General features: G+C 39.5%; 1 protein-coding gene across 1 annotated transcript; it reads left to right on the plus strand.

The window, feature by feature from the left end:
- The first annotated feature begins 7,038 nt into the window (after window positions 1–7,038).
- Window positions 7,039–11,960, plus strand: C6H15orf61 (chromosome 6 C15orf61 homolog). The gene is made up of 2 exons (XM_053594068.1): window positions 7,039–7,414; window positions 11,736–11,960. Exons 1-2 carry the CDS (start codon window positions 7,069–7,071, stop codon window positions 11,861–11,863), a joined length of 474 nt encoding a protein of 157 aa, XP_053450043.1. The 5' UTR covers window positions 7,039–7,068; the 3' UTR covers window positions 11,864–11,960.
- The last annotated feature ends 8,441 nt before the right edge of the window (window positions 11,961–20,401 follow it).

Genomic DNA, 20,401 nt, shown 5'->3' on the forward strand with positions numbered 1-20,401 from the left:
CTGGACTGTCCACTCAGGGGCCCTCCAAGGTTGAGCAGTGGTTGTTTTGTAGCAGGAAAGGACTAATTCTCCTCTTCAAGCTGTCACTACTGGGGGTGGGGGGTGGAGGGCCACAGTTGCTTATATCTCTCCCCAACTGAGATTTCAGCCTAATACCACAACTCATTAGGATTGGGTAGAGGCTGGCTGACCTTAAGACAGAGCCAGCTTATGCATCTCACCAAGCAGGTCCTCAGAGTCTCTGGCTGCAGCTCTGAAAGAGACCTTTGTAAGGCTAGAGGGGAAAAGACCCAATCACCAGCCCCAGCTCATTGACAAAGGGCTGGTTAACTCCACTCACTTCATTTGGCCCCCAATCTTACCTTACCCTACCAGTTTTAATTGCCAAATTGCTGGAAATACTCACGGGGCAAAACCAGTGGAAGAACTCTGGCAACATGAATAATCAGAGTAGATCAACTCCTCCAAGGAATGACAAAGGAGATACAACAGAAGCCATTCATAGACAAATGGCTGAATTGTCAGAAATAGAATTCAGACTATGGATGGAAAAAAAAAATTTTTTTTTTTTGAGACAGGATCTCGCTCTGTTGCTCAGGCTAGAGTGTAGTGGCATCATCATAGCTCACTGCAGCATCAAACTAACTCCTGGTCTCAAGCAATCCTCCTGTGTACCACAGTACCCAGCTACCACCTTTTGATGAATAGAAAAATTTAATTTTAGGCTTGGCACCCATAGCTCAGTGGTTAGCATGCTAGCTACATACACCGAGGCAGGCAGGTTCAAACCTGGCCCGGGCCTGCTAAACAACAATGACAAGTGCAACAACAACAACAACAAAAAAAATAGCTGAGGCTCAGCACCCATAGCTAAGTGGTTAGGGCACCAGCCACTTGCACCAGGGCTGGTGTGTTCAAACTGGCCAGAGCCTGCTAAACAACAATGACAACAATAACAAAAAACAAACAAACAAAAGAAAGCCCGGCATTGTGGTGGGCTCCTGTAGTCCCAGCTCTTGGGAGGTTGAGGCAAGCCCAAGAGTTTGAGGTTGCTGTGAGCTGTGACGCCATGGCACTCTACCCAAGGCAACATAATGAGACTTTGCCTGAAAAAAAAAAAGAAAGAAAGAAAAATAAAAATTTAATTTTAATATATTCCAATTTCTCAATTTTATAAAATTCATTTTTAACATGTTTGATATATCTATAATGTTCTAGATGTCTTTAAATCAAAAACAAGAATGCTAATTCCCTTCTAGGAGCAGCATAATATATTCATGCATATGCTAAGTATTGTGCATAGTATTGGTCTTCGTAATTATTTTTAAGGGGTTCTTTCTAATGGATGTGCCATTTCTCTATGCTTTGTAGGAAGCTGAGTATTCATGTATTTAATACATTCTGAATTATTGGATATAGTGCTTTTCTTAAAAAACCCTGAGTTGCCAACTTCAGACATATCCCTAAGCCCTGTGTTTCACAGCCATCAAGAACCAGAACTGAGGCCAGGAGCAGTGGCTCACACCTGTAATCCTTGCATTCTGGGAGGCTGAGACAGGTGGATTACCTGAGCTCAGGAGTTTGAGACCAGACTAAGCAAGGGTGAGACCCCATCTCTACTAAAAAATAAAAATAAAAATAGATAAACCAGCAGGCATAATGGCAGACACCTGTAGTCCCATAGCCTGAGGCAAGAGGATCACTTGAGCTCAAGAATTTGAGATCGCTGTGAGCTAGAATGATGTTATGGCACTCTACGTAGCTAGGTGACAGTCTCACTCTATCTTTAAAAAAAAAAAAAGGCCAGGCTCAATGGTTCACGCCTGTAATCCTAACATCTGGGAGGCCAAGGCAGCTGGATTGCTTGAGCTCATGTGTTCGAGACCAGCCTGAGCAAGAGTGAGACCCTGTCTCTGCTAAAAGTAGAAAAACTGAGGCAAGAGGATTGCTTGAGCCTAGGAGTTGGAGGTTACTGTGAGTTATGACACCACAGCATTTTACCCAGGGCAACAGCTTGAGACTCTGAAGAAAAGAAAGAAAGAAAGAGAGAGAGAGAGAGAGAGAGAGAGAGAGAAAGAGAGAAAGAGAGAAAGGAAGGAAGGAAGGAAGGAAGGAAGGAAGGAAGGAAGGAAGGAAAGAAGGAAGAAAGCAGGAAGGGAGGGAGGGAGGGAGGGAAAGAAAGAAAAAGAGAAGAGAAGAGAAGGGAAGGGAGAAAGAGAAAGAGGGAGAACTGGAACTGAAAAGAAAATCAAGCATCTGATTTGAGTTGTGAGGTTGGTTTTTTTTTTTTTTTTTAAGAGATCATCTTATTTCAAATATACAATGAACACCATATAACCTTAAAGTCAGAAGAGATGTCATATTCTCCATCTTTGTGTCTTTAGGTAGGGGAATGTTTCATTCAAACACTCTTAAATACCTGGGTGTGGTCCACCATCTATCAGTTATCTTTGGAGGAACCTCCTACCTTAGAGTAGAAAAGAGAAGGAGATAGTCAAAGAGCCTTGGATCAAGGGAAACCCTCACCATTGATGAGGTTTATCCAAGAGCTCAGCTTCCAACAGAATTCCTGCAGTTTGCTGTCTATTTATTGAAGGCTTCGTAAGGAGAAGCAAACCTATCTAATATCTGGTTCTCTGTAGCACTGGTTTTTGTATCATATGTCACAAAACCTAGGGTTTCTCAGACATAGTCGAGGGATTCTGCACATTTGATTCAAACTTTAGTTTTTTTAAAAATAGATTTTTATATTACCAAAAGAAAGATAATGCCAAAATTTAACACTTTGCAAAATTCCCACACATTAATTTGAGTTTAAGTCATGTTAGCACAGATCTCATAATTATTCTCTTGGTGCCATCTTTGTAATTGAAGAACATGCCCAAATTTCATGGGGAATCGTTTAAAAACTCTCATTTGTATATACTTTTATGGAGAAATCAGAATTGTCATGATAGTATACAACCAAAACAGAAGATGCAGAAATAAACTGGGTGCTTAAAGCTCCTATAATGGGTGGCGCCTATGGCTCAGTGAGTGGGACGCTGGCCCCATATACCGAGGGTGGCAGGTTCAAACCCAGCCCCGGCTGAACTGCAGCCAAAAAATAGCTGGGCGTTGTGGTGGGTGCCTGTGGTCCCAGCTGCTCTGGAGGCTGAGGCAGGAGAATCGCGAAAGCCCAAGAGCTGGAGGTTGCTGTGAGTCCTGTGACATCATGGCACTCTACTGAAGGTGGTAAAGTGAGACTCTGTCTTTACAAAAAAAAAAGAAAAAAATTAAAAAAAATTTTTAAAGCTCCTATAACTGCAACTGTAGACCACAATCCTCAACTTTAAACTTTGGGGAGCATAAAACAATGGGTCAGGCTCTGCATCTATAGCTCAGCAGCTAGGGAACCAGCCACATACACCAGAGCTGGTGGGTTCCAATCCAGCCTGGTCTGCCAAACAACAATGACACCTATAACCGAAAAATAGCGGGCGTTGTGGCGGATGCCTGTAGTCCCAGCTACTTGGGAGGCTGAGGCAAGAGACTCGCTTAAGCCCTAGACCTTGAGGTTGCTGTGAGCCGTGACGCCATGGCATTCTACCCAGGGCGATGTAGTGAGACTCTATCTCAATAAAACAAAACAAAACAAAACAATGGGTCAAAAGTACAGTGGCAGTGAAGCCAGCCATGGCATGCTAACCAGACTAGTTCCTGTCCAGACTCCCTGGGTTCCTTCTTGGTTATCCTGACTTCTTATTCATTATTTTAGCCACCCAATTTCCTTCCAGTAAATTCCTTTTGTACTCAAAACAAAACACATAACAACAAAAATGTTTAGTAACAAGTCAAATTTTAATCTATTTTATAAGTTAGGGTGCTGCAACGAATTTTGTTTGAAAAGGGACTCCAATGTTTTTTTAAAATTTAATTTAAAAACCATGTACCTCCTGCCTCCTGTCCTCGTCTCCCTTTCGGCCATCCCCATAACAATCTAACCACATCATGCCTCTACCTAAAATATTTTTTCGTATTATTTCAGATGAATATGAGGGCACATATGATTAGGTTACAATGTTTCCATTTGTTAGGTGAGGTCCCTGTTGTAGTTGTGTCTTGCATCAAGGAGGTTGCCATATACCTTTACATCATGCCCATTAGTTGGGAGCACACCAATCTCCCTCCCTCCTCCTTTCTCCACCCCCCTCCTTGTGCCTCCCCTCAACTTGAATTAAATTGAGTTTTTCTCTTGTGTGGGGGGCATGTGTTAGTTCACCTACTGGCTTCATATCAGTATTGAGTACACTGGATTATTTGCTTTTCCATTCTTGTGATACTTTACTGAAGAGAATGTTTTCCAACTCCATCCAGGTTAATACAAAAGGTGTAAAGTCTCCATCATTTTATGGCTGAATAGTATTTCATAGTATACATATGCCTCAGTTTATTAATCCATTCATGTGTTGATGGGCACTTGGGTTGTTTTCACTTCTTGGTGATTGTAAATTGAGCTGTGATAAACAATCTAGTGTAAATATCCTTATGATAAAATGATTTTTTTTCTTCTGGGTAGATACCTAGTAACAGCATTGCAGGATCAAATGGAAGGTCTATTTTGAGTTCTTTGACGAGTCACCATACTTCTTTCCTAAGAGGTTGTATTAGTTTGTAATCCCCACCAACAGTGTAAAAGTGTTACCCTCTCTCCACATCCATGCCAGCACCTAAAATATTTTTAAAACTTTTATCTATGGCTCGGCCCCCATAGCTCAGTGGTTAGGGCACTGGCCACATACACTGAGGCAGGCAGGTTTGAACCTGGCCCAGGTCTGCTAAACAACAATGAAAACTGCAACAAAAAAATAGCCGGGCGTTGTGGCCAGCGCCTATAGTCTCAGCTACCTGGGAGGCTGAGGCAAGAGAATCGCTTAAGCCCAAGAGTTTGAGGTTGTTGTGAGCTATGATGCTACGGCACTCTACTGAGGGTGACATAGTTAAGACTCTGTCACTAAACAAAACAAAACAAAACTTTTATCTAATGGAAAGTCTATAAGGCAAAACCCAAATTATTTGCATGACTACAAGGTCTCAATTTGGCAACTGTTAGAGGATGCTCGATCAATGTTTGTTGAACGAATGAATAAAAATTGAAGAATATGGGCGGCACCTGTGGCTCAGTCTGTGGGGCGCCGGCCCCATATGCCGAGGGTGGCGGGTTCAAGCCCAGCCCCGGCCAAACTGCAACAAAAAAAATAGCCAGGCGTTGTGGCGGGCGCCTGTAGTCCCAGCTGCTCCGGAGGCTGAGGCAAGAGAATCGCTTGGGCCCAGGAGTTGGAGGTTGCTGTGAGCTGTGTGAGGCCACGGCACTCTACCGAGGGCCATAAAGTGAGACTCTGTCTCTACAAAAAAAAAAAAAAGAAAAAAAAATTGAAGAATATAAAAATGAGCCACACTATCCTACATCCCTCTTGAGTTTTCAGCAGTAACAGTAATTGCTATATGATGATTACCCGTAATTACCTCATTTATGTAAGGTGCTTTCAGACACATCACCTTATTAATGTATGGTCTCTCTAAACAAGATGAGTTTAGGGGAAAAAGGAGAAATGCTTCTTTAGAAAATAAGTGTGTAGGGCGGCGCCTGTGGCTCAGTTGGTAAGGCGCCGGCCCCATATACTGAGGGTGGCGGGTTCAAACCGAGCCCTGGCTGAACTGCAACCAAAAAATAGCTGGGCGTTGTGGCGGGCGCCTGTAGTCCCAGCTACTTGGGAGGCTGAGGCAAGAGAATGGCTTAAGCACAGGAGTTGGAGGTTGCTGTGAGCTGTGTGATGCCATGGCACTCTACCGAGGGCCATAAAGTGAGACTCTGTCTCTACAAAAAAAAAGAAAAGAAGTGTGTATATAAATTATTATCCCAAGAGGCTGCAAAGTTTAAGAAAAGGTTTTCCTACCATAATGGATTGATACTGTATGATGAGGATTGTGAAGGTTGATAACTAAAAGGCTCCTGGTGAGGCATTTATTAGGTTCTTACAAGGGAGGTGGTTCTGCACATCTGGGCATTGCACCAAGAGATGGGGGGTTGTTTTTTTGTTTGTTTGTTTTTTGGAGCCTGAGTCTCACTCCTTTGCCTTGGATAGAGTGATGTGGCATCATAGCTCACGCCAACCCCAAAATACTGGGCCTGAGCAATTCACTTGCCTCAGCCTCCCAAATAACTGGGACTACAGGCGCCTGCCCTAATGCCAGGTTAGTTTTCTGTTTTTAGTAGAGATGGAGTCTTGCTTTTGCTCAGGCTGGTCTCCAACTTCTGAGCCCAAGCAATCCAGCCCCTTGGTCTCCCAGAGTGCTAGGATTACAGACGTGAGCCACAACGCCCCATCCAGATTGGGGGATTTAAAAAAACTAAACTTTTCATTATTCTATTGTGATAGGGTCTTGCCCCGTGGTCCAAGCTGGAGGGTAGTGGGGTCATCGTAGCTTACGGCAACCTTGAATTCTTGGGCTCAGGCAATCTTCCTGACTCAGCCTCCCATCTCTGTGACTGCAGGTGCAAACCACCACGTCTGGCCTTACCTCAACTTTTTGTTTTCTAATTATCCAGGACTTATTTTAAATAGTGAACAATATTGAGGCTCTATACACAATAGTGTTCCCAGATCCTACCAGGCAATGCAAATCTGGGGTTTTGGCTTCTAACTCACTTCTCCAAAGGCACCTTCTCCAGTGTTTCAACGGTGCCAACTAAGGATTTCATTAGAGCCCAGGACCTGGGTTTGAGTTCTGCCATTCGTCAGGGTGGTCACTGCAGTGTACTACACCTTAATTTTGCTCATACCCAAACTGATAAAACCTGCCCGCCCCAGAGTTAGTAGTGACTACGTAAGGTCATATGTGACAATCTAACCAGCTCCTCTGCACAGGCGCCCCTCGCTCCCCCGACTCCCCTCAGTCCGCTGTGCGCACGCGCCGCCGCGCCCGCCAGTTGGGCGTTCCCGCCGCCGGGCCTGGGCCGTCGGGGGAGGTGCGGGCGCGCGCCGCTCCGGCCGCCCCGCCCCGTCAGGCGCGCCCCCGCGGCCGGCCATGGAGGCCCTGCGGAGGGCCCACGAGGCCGCGCTTCGGCTGCTGCTGTGCGGGCCCTGGGCCTCCGGCGCCGCGTCCCGCCCGAAGCCCCGCGCCTCGGAGGTGCTGACCAGGCACCTGCTGCAGCGGCGCCTGCCGCACTGGACCTCCTTCTGCGTGCCCTACAGCGCGGTCCGCAACGACCAGTTCGGCCTCTCGCACTTTAACTGGCCAGTGCAGGGCGCCAACTACCACGTCCTGCGCACCGGCTGCTTCCCCTTCATCAAGTACCACTGCTCCAAGGCGCCCTGGCAGGACCTGGCCCCGCAGAACCGCTTCTTCACGGCGCTCAAGGTCGTCAACCTCGGTGAGTGGCGACCCAGGGAAGCACGTCCTGCCGAGGGCGGCCCGCTGTCCCCAAAGCGAGCAGACAAACGTGCCGGCCCGGTCAGGCAGCGGGGCGTGGACCCCGGCCGGCCTGCGCGGCCCCGGGACACTGCCCTCGGCCCCACCCTCAGGGCGACTTATCGAGGGCTGAACTTTGGCTGGGGTCTTTTGTATTCCCTCCTCTTCTCTCTCCGGGAGGTCCTTATCTGAGGATAGGAGCTGTTGGCTTCTGAACTCGTTCCCCTAAAAGCGAGCTTATGGACCCCGCCTGTCCATCCTTGGGGAAGGGACAGGCCGTGCTCAAGTCCTGCCATTGTAGATCGGGGAGGACCCCTGCCCTGGGCACTAAGGAGGTGGAAAGAAACCTCCCCAGTGGAAAGTGGCTCTGAATTTAAGTATCTCTTACGTAGTGGGAATCATTCCCACGAACATCACTTTGCGCTGATGTTACCCAAACAGGAGCTACTCCTTAAGTTTGTTTTCTTAATACGAAAGCCCGGCAAATACGTTTTACTAAAAGCACTTAAGTTTCCACCAAACATTGGCTTCTTCAGGGACTAGGCGTAAAAGATACTTGTTTTCATGGAAAATTCTAATTCTGGAAGTATTTGCCCACACCAGATAGATGTTTCTTCTTTTTTGGTTTGATGACAAGAGAGGAATGAATAGCGACATGGGTTTATCTTTTATAGGTCAGGGGAAAATGTAAGGCCTCAAGATGCTTTGAACCTACTAATATAAAATTAATTAATCTAAATTTCAGCAGTTCAGTATCTAGACATGGAGCTGAACACTGTTATCCAACCGATTATTTAAAGCTAAATCCCCTGCAGCTACAGTACCAGTATATTATATAATTGAATATAATTATATACTACCAGCACTATATAAAAAGCTGATTAAATTTAGGATAGTATGTATGTTTTTACTTATAATAACCCAGCTATGTCAGTCATGAGGTTTGGGGGCCATTACCCCACTGGTGCTGGCCTGTGCTCAATCCAGTAAGAAGATTATTTATCAATGTGTTATCCTTTAAAACTTTGTCTTATTAATTTGATGGACTATCTAGAGTAAAGGGTGAGGTGATTTAGAAAGTTCAACTCAAAATTATTTTGAAAGACAAGAGTGGTGACTAAATTCAAGAAGAATAAGTTTATTTTAGCATTTTCAGAATCAAAAGTTCATTCTCCCCAAATATAAAGATTAATGGGGTAGGAGGATTACAGGTAAAACACGAGCCAAAGGCCTTTTTAAAAAAATTTGTTGCAGTTTCAAATCATTTTCTTTAAAATCACCTTAATAATTAGGGGCTTCTCTTTTAGATATAGATATTAAAACATCAGAAAAAAGTGGGAGACCCAGAGTATTCTCCACATAGAAAAGTCAAACCTTTTGACCACGACAACAGTTGTTCTTTTATATAGAAGAGTGATTTAATGATCTGTATGGTCTTTTGGAAATTCTATTAATAAAAATCCTGCTCAAATGGGAGTAAGAGTTTTAAATTAAGCAAAAGGAAAAGTTTTTGCCCATCCATGCTTTAGTACAAATTGGCTTATACTGGGAATTTTTTTCTGGACTTTTAAAAGAGTAGTGTATTCACCAATTCGGTAATGTTTATTTTTATTTTTGTCTGAAGGTAGGAATGTAAATCAGATAATAGGATCCTTTCCTATTTTGTGAAATACAGTAACCCCTCTGGATCATCAAATAGTCTGTTAATAGCAGTACTTAGGATTTTACTCCTCTTTTTCTCTTCCAAATTAGCAGTTATCAGAGTAATTCATTTTTTCATTTTCTAAATAATAAAGACTTCTGCTTACCCATTTGTTCGCTTTCTCCTCTGCTTCCCTTCAATGGAAGCTGACATTTTACTGATGGTTTATCAGTCTTGGTATCCTGCTGGGAAGTAGATTGAGATTTAAGAAAAGCAACTTACCATTGGAATGAATGGGTAATTGGAGATTTACTAGGAAGTTCTAATTTTTTTTAAGTGCTTAATTTGACAGTGGTTTACCTACTGTTCAGTTGACTCAAAATGAATTATTATGCAAAGACTGGTTTTCAAGTTAACATCAATTTTGATGTTCTGATATGTTTCAGTCTAGAAAAAATTTTTCGTGGAATCTTATAGACTAGAAGATTTTTTTATGTACATAAGTTATAAATCTTTGCATTTAGTGTATTAGTCTGACTGAATTAAATAGATGGCAGAAAAAAAGAAAATTAGAATTTATGCCTTTGATACCACAACTCCATCATCTGTCAAACAGCATTACTGATAATGGTTCCTAGTTGTTTCTTAATGAGAGGAAATGTAGTTACTATTATACTGATAATCTTTGATCAGCTCTCCCCATATTAGCTGAAAAAATATCGACCGTACAATTTTTCTGAAGTGTGAATTTAAGTATCAATATTTTAACTGAAAATTGTGATAAATCCTCCAAAGCAAAAATTTCAATGTCACCAGCCATTCCTTAAATCTATATTCTTAGCCTTGGATTAGAAGTCATATTTTATATATGTTACTCCTGGCACATTTAGAAAAGTAATAATTGCTTCTAGAGCCTGCCTTTTTTTCTTCCTCATTCTATTGATCTTCAGCTTTTGGAATTGTGATACCATATTTTAAATTTATTTTTTATTTCAATGGCTCCCTTAATTTCCCTGTCTTGTTCATGTGCTTCTGTAATCACCCCAACCCCTGTGCAACTTGCCTTTTTTTCTCTGTTTCTTTTTTTGGTTAAATGATTTATATAAACAAACTGCTTTATTATTCTAGGTTTTTGTTTGTTTGTTTGTTTTTTGTTATTGTTGTTGTTTTGGTGACATTCCCTTGAGGCATTAGAGATTCTTCTGGGCATTACCCAGGGAAAGAAGGCGATATAAGGTTTTATAGGAATTCTTGTGAGCCTGTGAGAATGACAAACTGTGACCTAGTATATTCCTACATAGAGAAGTACCAGCCTGAATGGGCATTTTTTCCCCCTTCTCCTTCTCATTGCCTGTTAGTGATGCTTCTCCTGATTAATCACAGTAGCCGGAATGCAGCTTCAGGGAATAAGCACAAGGTAGCCCAACACACACTCAAACAGAGCATAACACAGCAAATAGATTCTTGCAGAAAAATAAGAAAAAATAATAGCAATATGATTAGTCCTGAGCATGTGTGGATTTCCTTAACTAGAAAGAGATTGTCCAAATGTACAACTCTCCTTTTAAATTGTCACTTTCTGCCCATTTCCCACATGGGAGCAATAAAATTAATACTTGTGCAGAACATACAGTATTTGTTACTGATTCATACAGTATTTGTTATTGATTCATGTGTCTGTGGTTTTATGTGTATGTTTTTAATATGTCAAGGGTCACTGGTTTTAAATAAGTGCCTTAAAAAAAAGAAAGGAAGTGTAAAAGTTTGTTCTGTGCTCAACATAGTATCATATTCAGGTAAGTGCTTAATCTTTGTCTCTGGGCAGTTTGTGTTTGGTTTCGTATATCACAATTGGCAACTAACTTCACAGAAAGCATCAAAATCTTGTCAGTGGAAACATTACAAAGAAGAAACGTGTTGGAGTCTACCATATACTTATTTCAAATTGGTTAAAGGAAGGTTGTTTTCAAATCAATTAAAAAATACTGACGAATAGTGTTTCTTTCTCATCCCTGTTGCACTAAAATCTTCCTCAGAGTTAAGTTTTGCCTTAGGTTTTGAATACAGCTATTTGACCCAGTTTCTTTTAAGTTGTACAAAAATTACTTTAGCCATCAGTGTTAACTATCTCACTTTAAGAACGTTAATGGTGACCTTGTAATTTTAGGTCAAGGCTAATAATCAGGAGCATCTACAATTAAATTGGTTTATAGTCTTGTCTATTTGCTTATTTGTGAAAAGAATATAGAATTACTTCATGATTATTTAAAGGTAATGAATTAGTGAAGTGCTTTGAATTAAAATTTACACCAGGCTTGTCTATAGTTTTAAAAATCTCTAGGCTTGGGTGGCGCCTGTGGCTCAAGGAGTAGGGCACCGGTCCTATATGCTGGAGGTGGCGGGTTCAAACCCAGCCCTGGCCAAAAACACACACACACACAAAAAAAATCTCTAGGCTCACATAATTGCCACCATTCTCCACAAGATGAAGTTAAGCTCTTAGATGATAATCACAGAGTCAGTGTTGAGTGATATTTTTAAATCTTTAAAATGTGATAACGTGGCTGAAGAGTGTTGTGTGATTGGTAACATGATATGTGAGTGTGTGATGTTATATATAACACATGCATTTGTTTTCTAGGTATTCCGACTTTATTATATGGACTCGGCTCCTGGTTATTTGCTAGAGTCACAGAGACTGTGCATACCAGTTATGGACCAATAACAGTTTATTTTCTAAATAAAGAAGATGAAGGTGCCATGTATTGAAAGTATGCATTGGAGAACATAAATACAATTGGATTTTCTCTTGTGTGTATGTGCAATGGTTATTTTTGATCTTTTAAAATAAAACTTTGCCAAACACCTCCTTCTTTCTGTGTTGTCTGGTTCTTTAAGAAGAACCATCGCCCTGAAGAGGTAAAGCCTTTCATACATTGTTATGTTTTGCATACTCTGTTTAGCTAATGGGAACCAGAAACACATGAAGCTTTACACCATTTTCTCCCTAAACTAGGTTACTACAGATAAAAAATGATAATAATGTAATACAGTCTATAGTTGGATATTAACAATTTAAATTGACTCTGAAGGGAAAATATACATGCCCACCCAAAAGAGGAGGGGGGAAATCTTTTACATGACATTGGAAAAAGAAGTAGAGATATTAGGGTGTAAAGTGGAGATAATAGTACATCATTGGCCAATCCAAAATTGATGAGAATCTAATTGCAATCTAAAGTTCGAACTATTCAGCTGCCAGGATTTTACATAGAAATGTTTAAAGCCCTTGTGCCATTTAACTGTGGAGGAAGGGGTGAGTATAGTAATGAGTGTACTGTTAAAACTTCTGGTTGCTTAGGCCTGGTGTGGTGGCTCATGCCTGTAATCCTAGCCTTCTGGGGGGCAGCGCCTGTGGCTCAGTGAGTAGGGCACCAGTCCCATATGCCGGAGGTGGCGGGTTCAAACCTAGCCCTGGCCAAAAACCACACACACACACACACAAAAAAAAATCCTAGCCCTCTGGGAGGCGGAGGTGGGAGGATTACTTGAGTTCGGAGTTTAAGACTGGCCTGAGGAAGTGCGAGACTCTTTTCTACTAAAGCTAGAAAAATTAGCACCTGTAGTCCCAGCTACCTGGAAAATTAGCTGGAAGCTGAGGCAGGAGGATGGCAAACCCAGGAGTTTGAGGTTGCACAGTGAGGGAGGCTGAGGCCAGGGCACTCTATCCTGGACAACAGAGTGAGACTGTCTCAAACCCCCCAAAACAAAACTTGTTGATTAAAGAATCCAAAACCACTATACTTTTAAAGAAATGTAATAACTCTGGTTAATGTAAGTACAGCCGGGTGAATGAAATTAAGACATTAAAAGTTTAAATAGTATGCTGAAAAACTGTTAAGGCCGATTAAGTTCTAGAAAAACTCAGAAAAATTAACTTGGTAATTATTTATGAAAGCAAGGGACTGAAATGGTACATATACACAGACTTACCATAGGCAGTGGGGCTGACATTTTAAAGACCTGATGGCACTTTTGCCTTCAAATTTTATTTAGTTAATTGCATTTTTGAAAACAAAGTCATTAATAAAAATTTATCCTTGGGGTAGTCACAAAACACCAAACAAATGGTAATTTCAGAAATTTGGAGTAATTTAGGAAGAACTAAGTAGAACTATTTAATTTCTAAAACAACGGGTGTTAAAGATTTATGATCTCTCCCATAATTATAAACGTACTTTATATATCATTGTATGCTAATGTGTTGCTCGTACATTTACACATTTTTTCATAGCAAAACATTTTGTAAAATTTAGCATTGGGATGCTTAATACTATCAAGTCAGTGGGGAAAGTGAGTGGAGGCGATTGAGGGGAGGCAGTAGAATAATGAAGTAACACAAACTGGCTTCGTTAAAGGTAATCATCTCAAATGAGCTACAGGGAGTGAACTGTTCTTCAAATATATGTAGTGTTCACTTGTCTAAAAGCAATTCTAAATAACACTTTAATCAAAGAAGTACTTACGCCAGTATATTTAGTCCAGAAGAATATACTTGACACTAGTTAAATGAATAGCTTAAACAAAGGAGATAGTGTTACATTAAGCTTCATTAATAATAAAACTGACTATTAGCATTTTGCAAGGAAGGCTAGAACTGATTTCCTCTGTAATGGGCTAAGTTAAATAACTATAGCTCATAAGTTTTAAGTCAAATACAGCTCATTCATTGCTACTGGAATTGTCAATACTTGCTGTCCAGGTTTGGTCCCAACACAAGGCTGATAAAATGGTTTTTAATTACCAGACTATAAATACAGCTTTTCAGTAGAGGTGTACCTCTTTTCACACTGGCCTGTTTGATTTCTGATAATTCGTATTGCTGACTCTGCTTACCTGTTTTTCAATAGGTACCATCAGTGTGACTTCTTGTCCATATAGTGATAGGTAAGTCTCCTTGGAGAACGTCTTTGACAAACTACCCTATTGATCTTTGTAATTCTCTGCTGCTTGCAGCATTAAATAGAGCCTTGATTTCTGGTCTGATGTGCTCACCGTGTAACAATTAAGCAAATGTAATATTTTCTTGTATTACATGAAAATCAATAGACCTCTTGCTCCTATGGAGTTGATCATGGTGAAGGATGAACTCAAGGATGGCTAAGGGCTTGGTTCAGAAATTAAAATATCATTTCGGTGGCGCCTGTGGCTCAAGGAGTAGGGCGCCGGTCCCATATGCCGGAGGTGGCAGGTTCAAACCTAGCCCCGGCCAAAAAACAAAAAAAATAAATAAATAATAAAAAGTTTAAAAAATATATATATCATTTATTGGATTTAAGACTTGTAGTGGGGGCGGCGCCTGTGGCTCAGTCAGTAAGGCGCCGGCCCCATATACCGAGGGTGGCGGGTTCAAACCCGGCCCCGGCCAAACTGCAACCAAAAAATAGCCGGGCATTGTGGCGGGTGCCTGTAGTCCCAGCTACTCGGGAGGCTGAGGCAAGAGAATCGCTTAAGCCCAGGAGTTGGAGGTTGCTGTGAGCTGTGTGAGGCCACGGCACTCTACCGAGGGCCAGAAAGTGAGACTCTGTCTCTACAAAAAAAAAAAAGACTTGTAGTGACCCTTTTAGTCTGAAAAAATACTTCCCATTGTTTTTTCTTTGAAGTTGCATATTATATGGAAGCATTGTGGCCTAAAAGGGATAAAGTAACAATATCGAAGTCAAGAGACTGAGTCTATTTTTAGTATGAGTGCTGTCTACTTTTTGACCTCAGGCTAATAATTCTACTCCTTTGTTTGTCTTAGTTTTTCTACCTGTAATATGAGAAGAATGAAACTGGAGACCTTTCTACCTTAAAATGTAACATGAATATGCTTGTAAACACGCATCAGTTTTACTTTAATTTCAGAAAAAGCTCTTTGTAATTCACATTCTCGTGTTCCATGTATTTATATTTAAAGGACTTCATTAACAAAAGGATTTCAAAAATAAGGTGAGAGGGAGAGTCACACTGAAGGCATTTTGTGTATCTGTGTGTGCCCATTAGCCCTAAAGTGGTGGGGGGAGATGAAGGGGCCCTCCTGGATATCAGTTTTCTAGAGAACCACAAATTCAACTTTTCTGCCTATACTTTTTTTTTTTTTTTTTGCAGTTTTTGGCCAGGGCTGGGTTTGAACCTGCCACCTCTGGCATATGGGGCCAGCGCCCTACTCCTTTGAGCCACAGGCGCCACCCGCTGCCTATACTTCTTTAATGGGATTTTATATTTAAAATAATCCAGGCAAAACTATTGTAATGAAGATGTGTTTTTAGTACAAACAAATATTTGTTATTTTTACACAAATCAATTATTATTAGAAGAAATTTCTAGGTAAAATTCTTGTTTCCTGTCTAAGTTGGGAGCCAATACAAAGATGTAATAACCTTGTTGGGAGCACAAAAAACATTGATGATATAACAATAGCTACTTTTTCAGTGCTAATGTCCTAATATACCAAACTTTACATGTAGTTACTATTTCTTTCATCATACATAGATGGTCATTAATACTTTGCTAATGTTGACTTCAGTGAAAAGTGAAACATTTTTTATTACTGAAGGCCATATGTATTTCTTCTTAAAAATTATATTTTCCTTCATGTCATTTTTATTTATATTTACCCAAACTTAAGCACAAAATATTAATAATTCTTCATGAAGTATCTCTTAACTCTATTAAAGAATGAATGAAGTTTAAATGAGTGGGCAAGGATCTTGCTTTTACCTCACTTAAAAGCTACTGCAGATAACAGAAACCTTATCCTAAAGCTAGTGGATCAAGTATCCACTTTTTTTCAGCACTTACTATTCAGACAATAATGACATTTCGGGGCATCTTAACCTAAACAAGTACTTAGGATTACATCTCACCTGGGTCAGCAGTCTAGGGTATCAGAGTTAAACTGTGTTACTGTAAATTAATGGAAAATGTAACTGCACTTTGCTGAAAGATCAATGTCCAATAAAGGCTGCATGATCAAATCTTGTTGCATGATTGAGGTCTTTAATTGCCTTTCAAAGATAAGGTGGTAATCAACACAGCTTTAACTGATCTTTTTTACTAGTTCAATTACGTGCTAATGACTAGTGCCAAGTCAGAATCTTTAACTACTTATACTTATTAAATCTTATGTTAGTAATGAGAAATTACTTAAGCTACACAATCGATAGAACACAAATCTTAATTACTATATTTCACTTTCATATCATTTTATGTGCTTGACAAATGTTTCACAAGGGCTTTTCCAACAATGGGAAGTGCTATTAGTAGTGTCCATAGTACACACAGTATTTTTCTAACATAAATTGGAGATTAGATGTGGAATTTTTTTTTCTTTTAATGAAAATGTGACAAAATAGTTTCCACTAACAAAAGCTTATTTACTACTAGTTACTACTGCTCTGGCTGCTGCATAGAACTATGTTCTCATTGAGAGTGCAATTCCACTGAACTAAAATAAATCTAGATTGTTATTAGTAAGTGTATTTCTAAAAGTGCAGATAGCTTTTTAGTAAAAAAATGAGCGTACAAAATTCTCATATTTGGGGAAAGGATCAAATGTAAAGGCAATGACAACAAAACAAATAAATTGGACTTGATCAAAATTAAGAACATCTGTGCTTCTATGAATGCTGTCAAGAAAATGATAATCCACAGAATGGGAGGAAGTATTTGTAAAGCACATATCTAATAGAGACTTACATCCAGAATATACTCTTCAAACTCAACAACTCAATTGGAAAATGTATTTGAACAGACATTTCTCCAAGAAAACATACAAATAATCCAGGCAAAACTAAAAAGCACATGAAAAGATGTTCTTCATTAATCATTAGGGAAATGAAAACAAACCCTCAATGAGATACCACTGACTTTCCGACCTCAGGCTAATAATCCTACATCCACTGGGATGAAGATAATCAAAAAGACAGATAGTAGTAAGTGTGGGTGAGGCTGTGGAGACATTGCTGCTAACCACATTGTAAAATGGGGCAGCTGCTTTGGAAAAGTTTGGCAGTTCCACAAAATATTAAATATGGAATTACCATGGAGGCAGCATTATACCCTAGAGAACTGAAAACACAGGTCCACATAAAAACTTGTACATGAATGTCATGTCAGCATTACTCACACCAGCAAAAAGGTGGAAACAATTATCAATTGATGAACAGACAAATAAAATGTGGCCTAGTCACATGGTAGAATATATACTGATACATGATAGAGCATTGATGAAGCTTGAAAACAGTATGCTAGGTGAAAGAAGCCAGTCATAAGAGATCACATATTACGTAATTCTATTTATATGAGATATCCAGAATAGGCAAGTGTATAAAGACAGGAAGCAGATGAGTGTGGTCACCTGGGGTGGGGTTGAGAAGAAAATGGGAAGTGACAATGCGAGTTGGGTTTCTTTTTGAGGATGATGAAACTTCTAAAACTGATGGTGGTAATGGTTGCACAATGCTGTGACTATATTCAAACCGTTGAATTGTACACTTCAAATGAAAGAACTGTATGGCATGTGAATTATATCTCAATAAAGCTCTTAAAAATTATTAATGGAGAGAGGACGGGCATGCACAATTAGTGTTTCATGGGTACAGAGTTTCAGTTTGCAAGATTAGCATTCTGTAGCTGGACAGTGTTAAAGCTTGCACAATAGGCGGCACCTGCGGCTCAGTGAGTAGGGCGCCAGCCCCATATGCCGAGGGTGGCGGGTTCAAACCCAGCCCCGGCCAAACTGCAACAACAACAAAAAAATAGCCGGGTGTTGTGGCAGGCACCTGTAGTCCCAGCTGCTCGGGAGGCTGAGGCAAGAGAATCGCTTAAGCCCAAGAGCTGGAGGTTGCTGTGAGCCGTGTGACGCCACAGCACTCTACCACTCTGTCTCTACAAAAAAAAAAAAAAAGCTTGCACAATAATATGTATATACTTACTACCACTGAATAATGTACTTCATAATGCTTAAGATGGTAAATATTGTGTTATGTGTATTTTACTATAATTAAAAATAATTTTTTGAAATTAGTAAAGAATTAGTTACTCTGGTAAAATATAACTGCATGATTCCTGTAGGACATAACTAGGTTTAGAAAAAAGTGGGCAAATAAAATAGTTACAACATATTGATGTAACATCATTTTATATGTGGCAGTCTCAGAATTTTAAAAATTTTATTTGTGAAACCTAGTTTTAGCTAAGTAGATGAGATTTCATTTGGGGTCATTTTTAGTAGTATTTTAAAAAGGATATATTTGTTTTGAGATTATTTAAGATAAGACCAAAGTGGCGGCGCCTGTGGCTCAAGGAGTAGGGCGCCGGTCCCATATGCCGGAGGTGGCAGGTTCAAACCTAGCCCTGGCCAAAAAAAAAAAAAACCCACAAAAAAAAAAAAAAAAAAGATAAGACCAAAGTAAAGCATGCAAAGTGTTAGTTAAAAAAAAAAACAAAAAAAAACCTCTCTTAAATTCTAGTTTTAGATAAAAAATATCAGCCACTACTAGTACAAAGTTTTATATAGTATTGCTTATGGCTATTTTAGTTTCACTTACATCATTTTAAATACAGCTTATGAACATCGTGCTACTCCATTCTATCATTAATTTATCTTCAGCGATATTTATAGTATCAATTTAAAAGCTGTAAAACTTCATGAAAAGTAGCTTCAACACAAGTATTTTGATAAACAAAAGCTTTTGATTTTTAAAAGAAAATCATGGAAAATGTACTTCTTAAAGAAGATTTGAAGTTTTTGTTGTTGTTGATAGAATTATGAACCTTATAAACTCAGTATTTTTTAGTTAACCTAAATACATAAATCCATTGGAATTCATCTTATGAAAACAGATATGTCATTAGATATATGATCATTACATGCTTTAGTGATTCATGGACCTTGTTACATATATGCTTTGTAATGTATGAATTATTTAGTAAGAAAAATCTCAATAATTTTGTTGTTACTCAAAAATTTATGGGCTGGCAGAAACAATTATGCAGCCCCTGAAGCTGGTATGTTAAGGTAACATCATTAACACTACCTAGTATGATTTTTTTAAGCAGTTATTTGACATAACCTTTATGGCTTTTGCTAGAATATATCAGTAATTTTATAACAATCTGTCTGTAAATAGAACATTGAATTTATTAACTCTATTTTCGTATTAGTACAGAATTTAAAACTAGACTTAAAAGTTGTCTACTCAAACCCTAAAGGAGGAATAAAAATATACAAAATAAAAATGAATACTCTAGCAAATATATATAAATGTAAAACTCCATTTAGTGAAAATGGGTATTTTTATTTTTAAAAATGTAGCTATTTAAAGAACTGGAGAGTAGGAGATGGTCTTATAACCTTTCTTATTCACTGTATTGAGACCCTTATTATGAGATGAAGACCATAATTTTATTTACACTTTCAAGTCTCTAAATTTATGGGTGGCACCTGTGGCTCAAAGGAGTAAGGCGCTGGCCCCATATGCCAGAGGTGGCGGGTTCAAACTCAGCCCCGGCCATAAAAACAAACAAACAAAAAGTCTCTAAATTTATAAGATGAAGGAACCAAGAATTTGAAAGTTTGAATAAAAATCTAAATAGTGTCACTTATTTTAGACCACATTTAAAAATCAACAGTAAATAATTTATCCAACAAATACTTTTGTCATTGATAATGTTGAAGGCAAATTTTAGTAACTTTACCTGCCAACGAAATCTAGCAGTTCCGAATCTACATAGGGAGTCCTTTCAAGCCATGCTGTGTACAACTGTATGAAAATCATATATTGCTGATTTTTGTTTAGAACATTTGTCATGTAATAAAGGTGCTATGTCTAGTGAATATGTAATTATTCAAAATTTAAAAGCATAAAACTTGCCTTTGTCTTCAATAGTTTTTTAAAAAATACTTTAATTGGAGATCATATGGACCATTCACAAGAATAGCAGTGTTTTGAAATACTATCTTAGATGTAATGAATTAACAATGTATTCTGAAAAATGAAAGACTGGAATCTTGTTGCATTATCCTTTTGAGGCATTTCAGGAGGTGCCATCTATTTTCTCATATAAGAATTTTATTATTTTGGGCGGCGCCTGTGGCTCAACGGGTAGGGCGCCGGTCCCATATGCCGGAGGTGGCGGGTTCAAGCCCAGCCCCGGCCAAAAAAAAAAAAAAAAGAATTTTATTATTTTATTTTATTTTATTTTTTGCAGTGTTTGGCCAGGGCTGGGCTTGAACCCACCACCTCCGGTATATGGGGCCGG

Source organism: Nycticebus coucang, chromosome 6 (genome assembly GCF_027406575.1).
Source record: "Nycticebus coucang isolate mNycCou1 chromosome 6, mNycCou1.pri, whole genome shotgun sequence".
Classification (NCBI taxonomy): domain Eukaryota; kingdom Metazoa; phylum Chordata; class Mammalia; order Primates; family Lorisidae; genus Nycticebus; species Nycticebus coucang.